The following is an 18702-nucleotide window of genomic DNA, read 5'->3' as shown; positions in this document are numbered from 1 at the left end:
TCTGTAATATCTGTAATTTATGTTCATATGTTGGGTATCTTATAGGCTTCTTGAAATAGTCGACATGTTGAAATATAAATAAAAAATATATATAATATATAAGGAAATTATGATAATGAATTGGTTTTCGCAAGCTTTTAATTGACCAAACTCATCTTTTCAGTTTTGAATTTAAAAATGGTTAATAGTAAAGGTGGATATCTTTCTGGAACATACTTACATTAATGTGCTCGGAACCCTCTTAAAGCTCCATTAAACAATACTTTTTTCCCTGTTTCAGAATCTGAGCTTTTCAGAACACTGTTGTCCAGACATTTGTTTTTCCCATATATACATAATGAACGTTTTGAACACTGCTTTCTTGAACGCAGCTCGTTCTGCTACGTCATGACGCCGGGGCGTGGTCTGTCGGTTTTCCTCGGCCACCTCACGCTTGCCTTTGACAGAGAGCCCTGCTAGCTGTCGCGCACGGTAATTCCCCAGTATTTCAAACTAAGCAGCTAGCCGGTGATTTTATTTAACACGAGCGCTCTCCTCAGTGACAGTTTAGCTTCAGCAAGGAGCTCGCACTTACCGGTGGTTCTCATCTGACAAAGGGACGTGACAAAGTAAAAGATGTCAAAAGACACGGAAGGGAAGAGCGAGGAGATTATGAACATGGAGAGCAAGGTGCTGTGGTACCCGGACTCCAAGAAGAACACACGGATGGACACATTTAGGATACAGGTCAACAAGGACTACGGGCTTAATCTGGGTGAGTAGAGAGGAGGGGAGGAGGCAGACAACGACCCAGACAGACAGACAGAGAGACACAGTGTGTTATACATGTCGGCTAGTATTGAGCGTCTGAAGCTGGATATCTGAGTCAAATATAAAATTAGAAACAGTGTCCTCCTCCTGCTATCTAATAACCTTACCTACAATTGGCTTACAATACCTCTAAATTGCCACTGTCTAAAGCGGATTTACAGTGCTTTTTCAAGCTAGCTTTGGTTTGCAACCATGTAAAGGGGCTGCTCAGTTGTAGAGATATTGCACCGGAATACACACTCTCTGCAGGTGTAATGGTATTATTAATAATTATGTGACTCAGCATTCCCTTTTTGATCAAACCAGCTGTTAAAATACGCACAGCTGCTCACTCCAAGTTCCTGATGAAAGAGATCAGCATTTTTTATTTGCATCTTTGAAGCGTGTTAATTTTGGTGGAATTCTGAAGGAATTATAAATAACCTGCTCTGCTGGGTACTGAAAAGAGAGGGATATAGAGGAAGAGACATATTTAGATAAATGTTTTGAAGTCAACCTTATTTGCCACTCTGTCTTTGCACAGTGTACAAAAACACAATACGTCACATACAAAAGCACTTCCCCCAAATTAATTACGTAAGAACCTTTCCCATTATTAGTGTTGTTCTCTGATACAGAGCAGAGCACTTCCTCGAAACCCCAGACCTGCTGGAATGTGTCTAGATCTCCAGTACTTTTATAAAAAAATAAAAATCAACCATCAATCTGAACTTCATCATGTTAATATTGACAGTGACAGGTTCAAAGTCAACACTTTCTTCCACCATCTTGGCCTGCCCTAAAACAAAGCTGTCACTTGTGTTTTTGTGTATTTTAAACCCAGAATAAAAACCTGCTTGATAAAAACCTCTCTACATTTTGTAAAACAGCTTTAAGAAACAGAAACAAGAGATAGTAAACTGCAGGCGGAAACACTAATGCTATTATTAATATGTATAGCATGTGAGTCAGCCCTCCCTTATTCATGAAATAGCTGTTACAATACACACAGCCGCTCACTCTCAGTTCCTGATGAAAGAGATTGGCATAATTAATTTGCATCTTTGAAACGTGTACATGTCAAATAGGTGGACATTTTGAAGGAATGCAGAAGAGCCGGGCTCTGCTGGGTACTGAACAAGAAAGAGAGAGAGAGATGTCATGAGGGAAAGATGGGAGCAGTGGACAGCTGTGGCAGATGTGTGTGTGTATTCCTTATTGGAGATTCTCTTTTTACCAGGCATCAACGCTATTAGTAGAGTTTGTATTTGGGTTAGTAATCAAAGCCGATAGAAGCTGATAGAGGGAACTACTTTTCCTTTAAATCAGTGAATTACAATCTGGTACTCTGCCTTTTTGGCCTTATACTAACTTGTTCTTATATCTGATTTGAAAACTGTACAAACTTCACGTTTGAGAGGATGGTCATACCTGTGTATTAATATATTTGTGTTATGAATCTGTAGTAATTGCTGTTTCTCTGTCCATTAGCCAACTACAATGACCTGTACCAGTGGTCGGTGGACAGCTACCCAGATTTCTGGTCAGAAGTGTGGCGCTTCTGTGGAGTAGTGAGCTCCAAACCTTATGAAGAGGTGAGTCCAACCTCTGCTGGAGCATTGGATGAGAGAGGGGTCTCAGCCATACATCCAACAGCCACTTTCAGTATTACATGAAGAACTCAAATCTAAAAATACAATTAAAATAAATTATCATAATTTCCAGTAGTTTTCAAAAAATATATATTTTTGAATCAAGGGCTGCTAGAAAAATAAATATATAGAAATATAATGGCATTTGTTCCCATTAGCATTGCACCTACCTTATCAAGGCCACATGAAAAGTCTGTTTGGTAAAGTAGGTTTCACTGACTGTTTTTAAATGACCTTATCTTTATCAAATATTATCTTTAAATTATTTAATTTACTGTCTAGCCTCCTTATGCTGTTTAGAAACAGGATAAAGCCACTCTGGTGGGCGTGTTATGTAATAAAGGTTGACACCTCATTTGCACACATGGATAATTCCACGTCACATATTCTTTTTTTTCAAGCATTCATTTTGTCAGCCACTTAACTCTTTGTTAGGTTTGCTGTCCCAGCAGATAAGTTATCTGCTTGTTTTTAACATGAATGCACAGTGGGCGGGGCTATTCAATTCCATGATGAATTGTCATATCGCTTACTGATTTTGTCCAGTAAAAAGATCAGCTGTTGCAATGACTTGATACTTGTGTAGAGTAGTGACTTTCTGATTTGAGTGCTTTTATCTCACAATCCCATTTGTTTACTCAAATTCTGTGATAGCAAGGTCACCAACGCTTAACATACATGGCCTTGATTGACTACAGTGCTGATTCTCTCCTGTGTGTGTGTGTGTGTGTGTGTGTGTGTGTGTTTGTTTGTTTGTGTGTACAAGGTGGTGGATGTATCCAAACGGGTCTCAGATGTGCCAGAGTGGTTTAAAGGAGCTCGGCTCAACTACGCTGAGAACTTGCTCAAACATGCAGACCAGGACAAAGTAGCTCTCTATGCTGCAAGTAAGTATTGAAAGAAATTGATGCAGATTCAAATGAATCTTACACAGTGCTGCATGCTGACTTTATTGATCAGTGTTAATTCCATGCATAAACATTTTTTTTCACACAACACAGTGCTCATTTTTTGTTATATTCCTGCAAAAACACATTCACACATTCAAATCATACAGGGAGAGATGAGGTTTCTACTTTGTCATCTTTACAATTAGTATTTGCAAATAAAATCAACATTAAGAAGTCAAGAACATATTGAGCATTTGAGCACAGAATCTAAATGGCACAAGGCTGCATATGTCACTTTGTCAATATATGAACCACTGCTCCCTCTATCGCTCAGGGCTGTCACATATTATAATGGACAGGCTCTTCTTTATTGCCCTATCTGTGTGTATATATACACATGCACATAACCTTCTGCAGGAGCCGTAATGTAATTATGGGATGGCTCATTTGTATCAGTGCTGTGGAGCCTCGGTGAATGTCAGGAAACTATTACTTAGAGAGACAAGGAGGACTGCGCCTGTCTCTGTCCTGGCACACTATCAATCTCTATTACTGTCTCCATCTCGGTCTACCTGTTTTTATTTGTCAGTGTTTTGGATTTGAGTTTTAACTGTATTATTAGAATTTAAATAAAATGTTACACAGATCCTAATACATCTAAACCAATCAGAATATATATAAAAGTCTCCTCGGCTTCCACAATCATTTTTAGAAATGTATATGTTTGTATCTGTTCCTGTGCATTTGTCTCACTTCCTCCTTGTTTCTACCAGCGGAGGCAAATGATGAGATTGTGAAGGTGACGTATGGGGAGATGAGGCGCGATGTGGCGTTGTTTGCTGCAGCCATGAGGAAGATGGGGATCCAGACTGGCGACCGGGTCGTAGGTGAGTCTCAGATGAATAAATAATAACGATAATAATACATTTGATTTGTAAAGCACCTTTCCTTGTTAAAAGCAATCCCAAAGTGCTACAATGGGCATACAATGCTTACTTAAAAACACAAGTTTAATAAAAGGCTTTTTTAAAGAGAAAGGTTTGTTCTCCTTTGTATCCAATCTTTTTTTAATCTTCTCCTTCCTTTTTGCCTCTTTATTTGAAACGTGTTGCAACACAACCTAAACTTTGGCTCTTTCGGGTTTGAATCTGTGTGTCTTGGCACATGCCGCTGCTCTTTCTCAAAGTCTCCATTTATGTTTTCAAAGTCTATATTTGTACAAGGAGGAATGGCTGAGGATGCATGTTTCTCTGCAACACCCCAATGTACATTACATTCATCCTAAGCTACACATACCTGCAAACTAAACAGTATAAACTGCCATGGAGCAGCACTACGCAGCAACTGGAGCACTTATGCAAGTTATTGAAATGTGTAAGTTTTGAAGAGCTTATCTCTTTCACTTTCGTAGTATTTTGCCATATCGCCGGGTGTGGAAATGCATAATGAGCTGTTCGAACTGCCCAGCTATCTAGAGTTAAGTTACTAAAAGATGGCCAACATACTGTGGTCAAAATAATGCCTGTCAGAAGCATCAACAATTAGCTAGTTTGGTAAATAAGCTCAATTCAAATTTAGATCTAACTTTTTATGAATGTATACTGCACCTATCTAAGAGTGAATGTGGCTGCGAGGGTGTGCGTTCTTCTTTCAACAAGAAGGTTGTGGGTTTGATCCCAGCCCTTGCAGTTAACATGCCGATCCTCTGGAAATATACTTAACCCTGAGTTGCTCCTGATGGCATGGCCAACAGTGTGTGTGAATGTTAGCTTCCCTAGAGCAAGTGGTACTGCTTGAATGAGGTGTGAAAGGGTGAATTACTTGTAGTAAGCGCTTTGAGGGGTTGAAAAGACCTGATAAAGCGCTATATAAGTACAGTCCATTTACCATCTATTCCACTTGTAGTACTGCCAACAATATTTATTTTGATAGTAGTCATTTACAAGAACCAAATTATTATATTGTAACAACAATGTCTCCCACACGCTTAACATTTAAAAAGGGTAGCAGTTTGTCACAAGAAAGTATTAAACGCATTAAAGTAGTCTTCAGCTATTCATTTGTACATTGTCTGTATGAACCCAGTATGAATGTCTAATTTCACCGATTCCTATCGATCGCTGTCTCGTTTTCATTTTTTGTCCTGTGACACATTTCCAGCCAAGACAACTCGCTGTGTATCGAGCTGTTTGTGCTGTGTCAGTGTCTGGGGCTTCAGTATCACTGAGGTGGTCAAATAGTAGCATCTAAGATGTCTGAACCTTTCTATCTTTGAAGCAACTTTTGTTTTTGCTCAAGTTGAATTGACCCTGTCCTATATCAAGCCTTTGTTACAAACAGTTTGTGTGGATGAAGATGACAGAACAGGCTCAATAGTTCAGAGGTTATCTTATGGGTAAAAATGTGGGGCTGGAGAAAATGTAAGAGTTAAAGGAAATGGGAAATGTCAACTACTACACCTGGGATGACTATGTGATTATTAATTTATTTTCATAAAAGGGGTAGTTGAAGCCCACATTTTAGGGCTGAACAATTCATAGCAATTTTATAGACATCACTATATGGACTAGTGCAATATCCAAATCCATATTTGTAAAATATGTGTCAAAATAGCATTCTGAATTAAGTATTGTGGTCATGCAGAAATGTCAAAGCCTACAAATCGTATTATGCAAACTTAAGACACAATCTTTGTTTGGAAAAGATCCTTAATTTTCAATGAGAAAGAGCAGAGGTGGGACCAAGTCATTGTTTTGCAAGTCCGAGTCAAGTCTCAAGTCTTTGCGCTCAAGTCCGAGTCAAGTCTCAAGTCAGGATGGGCAAGTTCAAGTCAAGTCCAAGTCCTAAACTTTGACAAAACGAGTCTTAAACAAGTCATTATGTGCTTTTCACCAAATGTAATGACATCGATCAAAAGAATAATACTTAATAATCAAACTGCTCTTTATTAGTCACATTAATAATTTAATAATCCATTTTCTCTCTGCTTGTAAAGTAACGTGTTTTTTTCTAATTTAAGAGGGATCAGTAAGGTAAGGCTACTGTGACGGTTTGATTCAGAAGGAGTTTAATGGATAAGATCCATGATGTTAAGGTGACCAGAATGTTTATTTCCACTGTGTACAACATGTTATGAGGGACCCACAATCTATCTTTATGCAAGAGATAATGTGCAGCGAGGCAGTCTCTATGGGGAAAAGAACACCTGAATCTAGATCCCTCTGCAGGTGGTACTTTAACTATATTTTGATGCTAATACTTTTGTACTTTTACTTGTAACATTTTGAATGCAGGACTTTTTATTGTACAGAGTTCCTGCACGGGGCTCGACATTAACGACTGCCCGATGGCCCGGGGCCATCTAGTATTTAGCTCGGGCAATGAAGCCTCACCTGCTGGTTGCCCGATCGGGCAATCTATTATGCCAGTATCATGCAGCTCGCGGATCCAGTATGAGTGACCCGACAGTAAAACTAAACATATCTATAACTAGTTTAGGTAGTTTGAGAGGTAATTAAAATAGCTACGTGTGATATTCTAACCTGAAGTGTGTGTTTTGTCCGCTCACCGCTGCATGTGTTCATGCAGAGCTGCGTGTCGACTCATCAGCAGCAGCTGATCTCTCTCTCCCGTCAGATTAGACTTCACTCGCGTTTATGTCCATATCGATCAGATCTAGCTATTTCTAGCTAATGATATGACTACCTGCTTATTAAAAGGCACCTACACAATAAGTGTCGCGATGCAACTGGGTGAGGCCACAAAGTACAGTGGGGCAAAAAAGTATTTAGTCAGCCACCAATTGTGAAAGTTCTCCCACTTAAAAAGATGAGGCCTGTAATTTTCATCAAAATGAGAAAAAAAAAAATCCAGAAAATCACATTGTCTGATTTTTAAAGAATTTATTTGCAAATTATGGTGGAAAATAAGTATTTGGTCAATAACAAAAGTTCATCTCAATACTTTGTTATATACCCTTTGTTGGCAATGACAGAGGTCAAACGTTTTCTGTAAGTCTTCACAAGGTTTTCACACACTGTTGCTGGTATTTTGACCCATTCCTCCATGCAGATCTCCTCTAGAGCAGTGATGTTTTGGGGCTGTCGCTGGGCAACACGGACTTTCAACTCCCTCCAAAGATTTTCTATGGGGTTGAGATCTGGAGACTGGCTAGGCCACTTGACCACTTGACCAGGACCTTGAAATGCTTCTTACGAAGCCACTCCTTTGTTGCCCGGGCGGTGTGTTTGGGATCATTGTCATGCTGAAAGACCCAGCCACGTTTCATCTTCAATGCCCTTGCTGATGGATGGAGGTTGTCACTCAAAATCTCACGATACATGGCCCCATTCATTATTTCCTTTACACGGATCAGTCGTCCTGGTCCCTTTGCAGAAAAACAGCCCCAAAGCATGATGTTTCCACCCCCATGTTTCACAGTAGGTATGGTGTTCTTTGGATGCAACCAGGGGCGGACTGGGGAGAAAAAGTGGCCCGGGGATTAATTGACAGACAGGCCCACTTAATGCGCGGCATGTATCGGCCGGCCGGCAACGAAAGTATGTTACTTAACAAAAAACCCTATGCATTTTATGTTATTTTGGACAATTATTCATATAGTAATCACATTGAGCCCTTGAGTTGCCTAGTGCAAAATAGTTACGGCATATATTTAGTGATTTTAATGTTAACAGATCATTGATGCAATAACATTTTGACCCAATTTGCCTGACTTGACGCATGGAATAAAACATGGGCGTAGGAAGCATCCTCAATGTGGGTGAGACAATTTAACAGGGGGTGTGGGCAGGTGGTGGACCTCACCTCCTCTAGGGGGGTCTGGGGGCAAGCTCCCCCGGGAAGAACTTTTTTTAAATGTTGAAGTTAAATGCATCAATCTGGTGCACTTTGAGAGCAAAATTAGGGACTAAATCTATGGCAGTCAGTAGGGGCTTGGACTGTGAGCCGTAGGGTCGCCGGTTCAAGTCCCCGACCAGACCTATTTGGAGTGTGGACTTCTACTTGGAGAGCAAGTGGAGGCAAAAGTGACTGCACCCAAAACAATAAACCTGCTAGCTAACTAGCCTATACTCAGTAACAGAATGTGGGCAACACGTTCTTCTCCACAGCCGCGGGACCTCTGAGTCAGACATCACTTCCCCCTTTTCTATCCTACGGGTACAGCCGTACAGCCACTCCCCCTGAACCCTGTTGTAACAACATAATACACTTTTTGGGGATGCAGCTTGGGATGTGAGGACATGGCTTAGAAAGGGCGTGTCGCCTTCCGTCCTGCCAGTGTTGGCAGGACATTAATTAAAATGTCGAACTCGGACTTCATTTTAAAGACATTTCGGCCAGGGGTGTAGAGCTATATTTGTTTAAGCACCGGATTGGCAAAACAGGAGTGTGTGTGCACCAGTTTGCCTTGATCTATGTATTCATGTCTGTGACTCTCACAGTATCTGCTGCCCGCAGCTGTTTTATAGAAGGAAAACCTCCTTCACTTCATGAAATCTCTGCAGCACCAGGAGGCAGCGGGAGGGTTAACTCAGCCTCTGAGAAGAGGAGCGCGCAGTGCCTTTCACGCACCGCCTTTCACGCACCGCCTTTCACGCACCGCCTTCACTGTGTTTACCTTCAGAATCATTAGAAAGGCTAACGGTATGTCCACACAGCAGCTTTTTGAAAATCTTGGAGCTGAGCGTGTCGGACAGCTTGGGGATTTTTTGCGAGCAATGCGACCAACAACCAATCACATGAATCTCCCGCCCCCGACATACAAAGCAAAACATTTTATGCGAGCAATATATATATATAAACTCCCCAAACAGGCGAAAACCTACCAGTTTCACCCACTGTCTCTGCCACCTCCCTCCATGCCTGGTTCCTCCGGTTTGTATCCCGTTAATAGTTCTGGTCGTAAAGAACCGGGTGATTTGCTACCGTAATTTCTCGTTTGGAATATGAGGAAATGAACTGCGGTCTGGGTCTCCCTGCTTACAGGCGGTTTGATTGGCTAGCGCTTCTACTGTCAGATTTGCATAAACGTGTTTGATTGGCTGGCGCTTCCAGCTCAGCTTCAAAAGTTGAACATTGCTCAACTTTGGAATCCTGGAAATCCTGGAAATCTTCGCTTCGCTCCCCCACAATGCAGTTCGGCGAAAAGCGAGGCAAAGTGACGTCATCCCCATTCAAAGTCAATGGGCAGAGAAGCGTTGGAAGCGGTGGAAGATTCTTCTGAAGCTGCTGTGTGGACGTACCGTAAAGAGCGGTGTAGCTGATGTGTTTTAACTAGGGCTGTCAGTCGATTAAAATATTTAATCGCGATTAATCGCATGATTGTCCATAGTTAATCGCAAATTAATCGCACATTTTTTATCTGTTCTAAATGTACCTTAGAGGAATATTTTTCAAGTGTGTCTCTCATACAGTGTGTGTGTGTGTGTGTGTGTGTGTGTGTGTGTGTGTGTGTGTGTGTGTGTGTGTGTGTGTGTGTGTGTGTGTGTGTGTGTGTGTGTGTGTGTGTGTGTGTGTGTGTGTGTGTGTGTGTGTGTGTGTGTGTGTGTGTGTGTGTGTGTGTGTGTGTGTGTGTGTGTGTGTGTGTGTGTGTGTGTGTGTGTGTGTGTGTGTGTGTGTGTGTGTGTGTGTGTGTGTGTGTGTGTGTGTGTGTGAGATCGTTGGAGCTATGTGCAACTCAAGGCATATGCTCGAACGGGAGCTGCCTGGACGCTGCAATCATGAGTGTGCTGACTCCTCCTACAATGTCCCGCTGTCTGGCTTCCTGCTTAAAGTCAAGTGCTCGGCGCAGTTGTGTGGAGAGAGCGCTCCTCTGTTTTCATTTAAACAGTTCCTTATATCCGTTAGCGCAGCTAGCTAGCACCAGATGCTAACAACAACAATAGCCGCGTTCACACTGCGGTACGGTAATGCACGTAAGGTCTCTCTCTTGCTCGCTCGGGCCACACACACACACACACACACACACACACACACACACACACACACACACACACACACACACACACACACACACACACACACACACACACACACACACACACACACACACACACACACACACACACACACACACACACACACACACACACACACACACACACACACACACACACACACACACACACACACACACACACACACACACACACACACACACACACACACACCCACACACACACACCCACCCTCCCGATGGCCAGTCGGTGCCTGCCGGTGAGCGTGGAAGTGTGGTCTGCTGCAAGCGGGCGGCAGGAGCGGGCTGTCAGCAGCATCAGCTTGTAGATGGTATTTTAAACTCGATGCGCTCTGAAACTACGGGGCGGCCGAGGAAAAAAATGCACATGCGTTAATCGCGTTAAAATAATTAGTGGCGTTAATTTTTTTTTGCGTTAACGCGTTATTAACGCGTTAACTTGACAGCCCTAGTTTTAACCACACACACACACACACACACACACACACACACACACACACACACACACACACACACACACACACACACACACACACACACACACACACACACACACACACACACACACACAGTGGTGGGCCGTCAGGGCCAGCAAGGCCTTCTCTGCTGGCCTAAACATCATCAGAATATACATTTAATTTTGATATATTTTTTCCACAAATATGTATTAAATTATTCCCCATAGTCTATTCTTTTCATTTCATAGCTTTCCTCTTGGTTGCGCTGCTTCCAGCCTCAGAACAAGATTTGGAGGGCTGGCCTTTATGTTAGAGCTTTTATCCAATCATACTTCAGCCATAATGTGTTGCCAGGGTCCAAGAGATCTGCCCTCAGGCCTTCAGAATCAACAGAGCGGGCGCCTGTAGCTTAAAGTGAACGGAAACAAAACTGTGGCGTTAACCAATCAGATTTTGAGTTGGCGACAACGGGCCAGCTAGCAGGCGTGCGATGACGTCAGCACGTGCACGTCTTTTGATTGGATACGCACTATTGAGAGGCAGAGCTATGTAGAGCTAGCAAACTGAACTTGAATGAGGCAATGAGCTAATTTGTGTAGATTTCTACAAGCTGTTTTTTTTCAACCCACAATGGCTGAAGGAGGAGAAGAGATCGATTTGGTCGCAGATATAATTACAACGCCATTTTCAAGACGAACTTTTCAAGAAAAGCTACACATTGTGAGAAGAGAACGGCCAACCCCGACGCTAGCGAGCCTATCACAGCGGGGGAAAGGGTTTGTCCGCCACTTTCAAATCACTAACTACGAGCGGTACCCCTGGCTCACGGCCTCCGAGAGGCGCTGCACATGGTACTGCTGGGAATGCCTGCTATTTGCAAATGATCGATTTGGTGTTTGGAGCCACACTGGATTTGCAAACTTGAGTTGTCTAACCAAGGCAGCAACGAGACACCAAAGCACGGCTGGGCACTTACAAGCAATGGTGCTTTTGAAAACCTTTGGAGTGGATCTACAGCTCAACGAACAAGTGCGCCGGGAAACGGAGCTCCACAACGAAAGGGTGAACAAAAATAGGGAAATATTGAAAAGACTGATTGAAGAAAATGACTTATTGGTGGAACTGAAACGCACAGATAAACTGTACAACAGAGTCATTGAAGTCTTCTTGAGGAAAGAAAGGAGGATGGATTTTGTGTTCAAATAATCAGTTGTTTTGGTGAGTACAAAGCATTTTTTTTTTTTTAATATATTTTTGTCATTTTATGTCGTTAATATTAAATCAATATTAACGAATTCATATATATGTAATTAAAATGACAAATATATAAAAAATAAATGTTTGATGCGTCTGCAAGAGATATAGAGATGTTAGAGATGTGTGTGGCGCACTGGCTCAGCTGGTGCAGTAAAAGTACTCAAGGAGACTTGTTGAATTGTTTTGGTTTAACCTTTATCAAAGTGGACATTCAGGGCTAGGAATACACTTTCACCACTGTCGCAAATATATCCTCATGAACAAATGCAAATTAATTGTTTGTTTTCTTTTATTTTCAGTGAATAGTTTGTCTTTATCGTCACGTGTCTTAAATGAAACTGCTTTGGGTGCGACAATGCGCTGTTTAGTGAACACACTTGTTAAAGCTCACATACTTTTGGTGGACTTAATAAAAGTTTGTAGACTAATGCCTTAAAAGCCCCTTTTATTTTTAAGTTTTGACAGTCTCCAAGCGATCTTAAAGCTGGTAGTTGAACACTCTTAATTGTAAATGCGGATATATTGATTATAAATGCTTCGGAAATATTAATATAACTCTGTTGTACTTGACTATGTTAAGGTGATGCAACGCCCGGTTATACTGCGTGTCTGTCTAAATGTATAGTTTCTCGAGCCACGGCGTCATAATGATGGTATTAAGAGGTGGAATAATTCAGGTAGGACTGTGTCGGACATCACTGAAGGCCTAGGTGTGAAATGCACGGCCCGCCACTTCACACACACACACACACACACACACACACACACACACACACACACACACACACACACACACACACACACACACACACACACACACACACACACACACACACACACACACACACACACACACACACACACACACACACACACACACACACACACACACACACACACACACACACACACACACACACACACACACACACACACACACACACACACACACACACACGATTTAAATGCAGACTTTTGTTCCTCCATGTTACGTGGTTTTGTGCGCTGTGATGATTCGGCTGTACCTTTAGTAATGAATATTAAATGTTGTGAGGAAATCCAAAGTAATCCAAAATGTATTCACTTCAGGTTTACGAAAGTAACTGTAATCAGATTACTCGTTTTTCAAATGTAACGCAAGCTGAATACAGTTACTTGATTTTTGTATTCTGATTGCGTAACGCCGTTACATGTATTCCGTTACAACCCACACCACTGGGCTGGGCTGGGCCAGAACACTTACAAATGTGGGCCGGTAGGATTTAGGTAAGCAAAAAAAAAAAAGGGAGTGACCGGAACACTTACAAATGTGGGCCGGTAGGATTTAGGCAAAACAAAAAGATTTTTTTTTTTTAGAAACTTTTTTTTTTTTTTGGCCCTCCGGCCCACACACAGCACTGGGGAAACTCCCGGTATTCCCGATGGCCAGTCCGCCCCTGGATGCAACTCAGCATTCTTTCTCCTCCAAACACGTCTAGTTGAGTTTTTACCAAAAAGTTCTATTTTGGTTTCATCTGACCATATGACATTCTCCCAATCCTCTTCTGGATCATCTAAATGCTCTCTAGCAAACTTCAGACGGGCCTGGACATGTACTGGCTTAAGCAGGGGGACACGTCTGGCACTGCAGGATTTGAGTCCCTGGCGGCGTAGTGTGTTACTGATGGTAGCCTTTTTTACTTTGGTCCCAGCTCTCTGCAGGTCATTGACTAGGTCCCCCCGTGTGGTTCTGGGATTTTTTCTCACCGTTCTTGTGATCATTTTGACCCCACGGGGTGAGATCTTGCGTGGAGCTCCAGATCGAGGGAGATTATCAGTGGTCTTGTATGTCTTCCATTTTCTAATAATTGCTCCCACAGTTGATTTCTTCACACCAAGCTGCTTACCTATTGCAGATTCAGTCTTCCCAGCCTGGTGCACGTCTACAATTTTGTTTATGGTGTCCTTTGACAGCTCTTTGGTCTTGGCCATAGTGGAGTTTGGAGTGTGACTGTTTGAGGTTGTGGACAGGTGTCTTTTATACTGATAACAAGTTCAAACAGGTGCCATTAATACAGTTAACAAGTGGAGGACAGAGGAGGCTCTTAAAGAAGAAGTTACAGGTCTGTGAGAGCCAGAAATCTTGTTTGTTTGTAGGTGACCAAATACTTATTTTACCAAGGAATTTACCAATTCATTCATTAAAAATCCTACAATGTGATTTCCTGGATTCTTTCCCCCCATTCTGTCTCTCATAGTTGAAGTGTATCTAGGATGAAAATTACAGGCCTCTCATCTTTTTAAGTGGAAGAACTTGCACAATTGGTGGCTGACTAAATACTTTTTTGCCCCACTGTAGGTGAAACACATGCACATTCCCTACTGAGAATCTTTCAGTAAGATGTTTTGCGGAGTGTGTGTGTGAGGTTAATTTTCAGTAGTGTGTGTGTGAGGTGTTCAGTAGTGAATGTGAGAGTATTTCAGTAGTGTGTGTGCAAGGCCAGATGTTTTCAGTAGTGTATGTGCAAGGCCAGATGTTTTCAGTAGTGTGTGTGAGGTGTTCAGTAGTGAATGTGAGAAGATTTCAATAGTGTGTGTGTGAGGTTTAATTTTCAGTAGTGTGTGTGCAAGGTGTTCAGTAGTGAATGTGACAGTATTTCAGTAGTGTGTGTGCAAGGCAAGATATTTTCAGTAGTGTGTGTGCGCGTGTGAGGTGTTCAGTAGTGAATGTGAGAGAATTTCAATAGTGTGTGTCTGAGGTTAATTTTCAGTTGCGTGTGTATGAGGTTCCTTTTTAGTAGTATGTGTGTGAGGTTTACTTTTCAGTTGTGTGTGTGTGAGAGAGGTATTCAGTAGTGAATGTGAGAGGATTTCAGTAGTGTGTGTGCAAGGCCAGATGTTATCAGTAGTGTGTGCGCGAGGTTGGTTTGGCCTACACGGCCCCTCATAGATGTCCTTGTCCCCGTGGTGGTAACTAAAATCTCTTGTCAGTGTTCGCAATCCAGGAGATATATTAGCACTTAGCTGATGAAGCCGACCAAGCTTTATAGCAGGAAAAGAACACACACACACACACACACACACACACACACACACACACACACACACACACACACACACACACACACACACACACACACACACACACACACACACACACACACACACACACACACACACACACACACACACACACACACACACACACTCTTCTCCTTGGTCCTATCAGCTACAACATTCAGTCTGTTTCCAAGCTTGTAGCTAGCCATAGCCTTGTATCTATTTAGTAATACTAAACAAAACTGTAATAGCATTAGCACGTAATAGTGTATTTATAGATGATTTCTTGGCTTCTGGGCGCGGTGGTGAGGCCGAGCACTTTCCTCAGCTGGAGTTTGAGCAGCTTCCGTTCAATCATCCCTTGTTCATCATGTACTCGTCTGGCACCACAGGAGCTCCTAAATGTATGGTGCACTCTGCTGGGGTAAGGAAAACAGTGGCTTCCTTTTAATCATTAATATGGTTCACTTACCCTCCTTTTGGGTCTCGTGCAATAAGCAATATACAAACACCTCTCAGTATCAACAATTCATTCTTTTTTGTTGGTGCCAATGCCAGGAAACTTATTTTCTTTATTTTAAAATGTAAAGAAACGCATAACTATATATCACATTGAGATTTTAAGAATATAAAATCTCTATGAGGATGATATTGGGTGGATTCAGTTTCTGAATGGCGTACATTCGGCTCTTTAATGCTTATTGATTTTCCTATTAAGTCACTATTGGATCTCCCAAAAATACATCTTTATTTTCTCTTGAAATGCACCTATCGTGCTATTTCTAGGCAATAGCATAGGTCTCAGATATATACAAATATATAAAAAACATGTCTATGAAGTGTTTTGCTCAAAATACCAAACAGATCACCCATTCTAGCCATGCCTCATATCCCTCTATTTCACTTCCTGTTTCAAAAGTGCTGATTTGGGGTAGCCTATAAAGCTTTAAAAAAATTAAAAATTGATCAAAAAAAAGGAGGAGGCTGAGCTCATGCTACCGGCAGATACTGCGGTGATGAAACACCATATCATGGATTATCAAGGATTGTTTCTGAAACAGTATGGAGCTCAAAGGCTTTCTCTCTTGCCTCACCTTGTGGTATACAAGGTGAGTTCCTTTATGTCCTGCTTCTTCACACACATGCTCTGTGCAGTACAGGTTAGCTCTGATGCACCGACCATATTACGTCCAAAACAGTCAGGCATTGTTTCTGATAGCAACGTTTCTGATAGGGCCATGGGTGTAAAGCCAGCATACATTTCCGATATGACGTCATATCGGACGCAAATCTGGATCAGCTCCGTTGTAGCCCCCGTTTTTAGAGATTTGGGTACGGAGGAAAAGAGAGAGGGTTTTATTTTCTGACGCTGCGTGAGTTCCCTGACACACCGGGGACACATACTTATGTATAAAAGACATCAAAAAGTGCATTTTGCATGATAGGTCTCATTCATAATTCATCTTACATCGATCTCACTACTGCTGAAGTTCTTCTTCTTCTTCCAGCCTTTCTTCTCACTAATTCTTGTGTGTTTTTACATGACACACCACCTGCTATTCTATTGTGTTGAGGGAAGAGCAGATTTAATTTAGGAGCAACATTAGAGATAATGTTTCTACATGAGGTCCATCATGTGTTAGGTAGGCACACACCATTTCTTCACACTCTGCTGATCATTTTATAAATAATGTGAGGAATGTAGCATCTTAGTAACTGACAAATGAATCATTGATTGAATTATGTAGAAACATTTGGAATCAGGAACATGTTAACATTTAGAAAACAAAGAGATACCTTTGGCTTGGCATTTTTGTTAATTTGTTGTTGCTGTTCCACACGGGTTAAATGGACCACAGCTGTCTCACACACACACACACACACACACACACACACACACACACACACACACACACACACACACACACACACACACACACACACACACACACACACACACACACACACACACACACACACACACACACACACACACACACACACACACACACACACACACACACACACACACACACACACACACACACACACACACACACACACACACACACACACACACACACACACACACACACACACACACACACACACACACACACACACACACACACACACACACACACACACACACACACACACACACACACACACACACACACACACACACTTTTCTCCTTGGTCCTATCAGCTACAACATTCAGTCTGTTTCCAAGCTTGTAGCTAGCCATAGCCTTGTATCTATTTAGTAATACTAAACAAAACTGTAATAGCATTAGCACGTAATATGAAACAAACTAATTATACTTAAGCTGTAGAAATTACCCACTGGAATAGAAACACAAAATGGAGTATATGTTTAAATTAAAGGAGCTAAAATGAAAGATTGTAAGCTAGCAGGACACATTTTGCTGTAGTGTGACACCATGTGACACATGTTGGTTGTTAAGCAGGTCAGTGTGTTGTTCCAAATGTGATCATGCAAACACTAAAGCATGTAATTCAGATTTGTTTTGTTTTGCATTTATAACAACAAGCTCAGCGGCAGGACATGATACTCTTCACTCACTCTTAAAAGACAAACCTCACACAGTCCTCAGAATGTTAACCAACTAGCTGGCGGTAATGTCTCAACAAACATAAGGGGAGTGCTGATTAAAACAGCTATGAAATCAAACATATCACGATTCCTAATTAAAAAATATTGCTCAATACATTGTAAAGAAAATTGGACAGAAATGGACCAGAAGAATTTCCGTCACTTGTTATTCTCAGCAGATTTAAAACCTTTAGTTGTAAATCAGGGTTTTCTAACCGTTATTAAATGAATGGAAGAAGACAACAAATTCATCTTCCTATTATACACACATGCATTTCCAAACATTTGGACTACCTATGTTGCAAATGTATTATCTTTTCAATTTACACACGGCATCTATTGCACGTCTGTCCGTCCTGGGAGAGGGATCCCTCCTCTGTTGCTCTCCCTGAGGTTTCTCCCATTTTTCCCTTTAAACTGGGTTTTCTCTGGAAGTTTTTCCTTGTACGATGTGAGGGTCTAAGGACAGAGGGTGTCGTATTGTCATACTGATATTCTGTACACACTGTTAAGACCACTGAGACAAATGTAACATTTGTGATATTGGGCTATATAAATAAACATTGATTGATTGAACAAAGTCATTTTCTGCATTTGTTTTTTGTTTTATGGGTGCTTGAAATTATATTGTGTTTCATAAACAGCCAGATGTTAGAACAATAGCTAAGATATGGCGCATGCATTTTATAATACACATGAATGTCTTGAAGGGCAAGTGGTTATTAACAAAACAAAAAGGTTTATTTTATTGCATGCTTAATCAAATAGCAGTGTGTTGTATTGACATGTAAGCAGGGTTGTTGCATTGTAGAAAGACAGAGATCTGAAGAGAAGCATGAGCGACAGAGGTAGTCAAACAGGATTATAATAATGAGAGTGTCTGTAGATCTGGATCATCAGGATGGTGATCTGCCAGCCTGACCCCCTGATCCCACCAGAAGCGTCTGCGCTGCGACCTCCTCCTGCGTCATAACCCACCAGGCGCCTTTCAAAACGTTGCGGA

General features: G+C 41.7%; 1 protein-coding gene across 2 annotated transcripts in view; it reads left to right on the top strand.

Annotated features, from left to right (window-relative positions):
- Positions 1-419: 419 nt before the first annotated feature.
- aacs (acetoacetyl-CoA synthetase) overlaps positions 420-18702 on the top strand; it is a 74721-nt gene continuing 56438 nt past the window's right edge. Inside the window, exons 1-4 of one of the 2 annotated variants that reach the window (XM_034091598.2) lie at positions 420-754; positions 2281-2384; positions 3208-3328; positions 4105-4218. In XM_034091598.2, the coding sequence (XP_033947489.1) occupies positions 616-754; positions 2281-2384; positions 3208-3328; positions 4105-4218 (478 nt within the window). In that variant the 5' untranslated portion in view covers positions 420-615. The remainder of the gene's footprint in view (positions 755-2280; positions 2385-3207; positions 3329-4104; positions 4219-18702) is intronic. The other variant, XM_034091597.2, reaches the window with a different exon arrangement.

Source organism: Pseudochaenichthys georgianus, chromosome 9 (genome assembly GCF_902827115.2).
Source record: "Pseudochaenichthys georgianus chromosome 9, fPseGeo1.2, whole genome shotgun sequence".
Classification (NCBI taxonomy): Eukaryota; Metazoa; Chordata; class Actinopteri; order Perciformes; family Channichthyidae; genus Pseudochaenichthys; species Pseudochaenichthys georgianus.
This window is presented reverse-complemented; position numbering and strand designations above follow the sequence as displayed.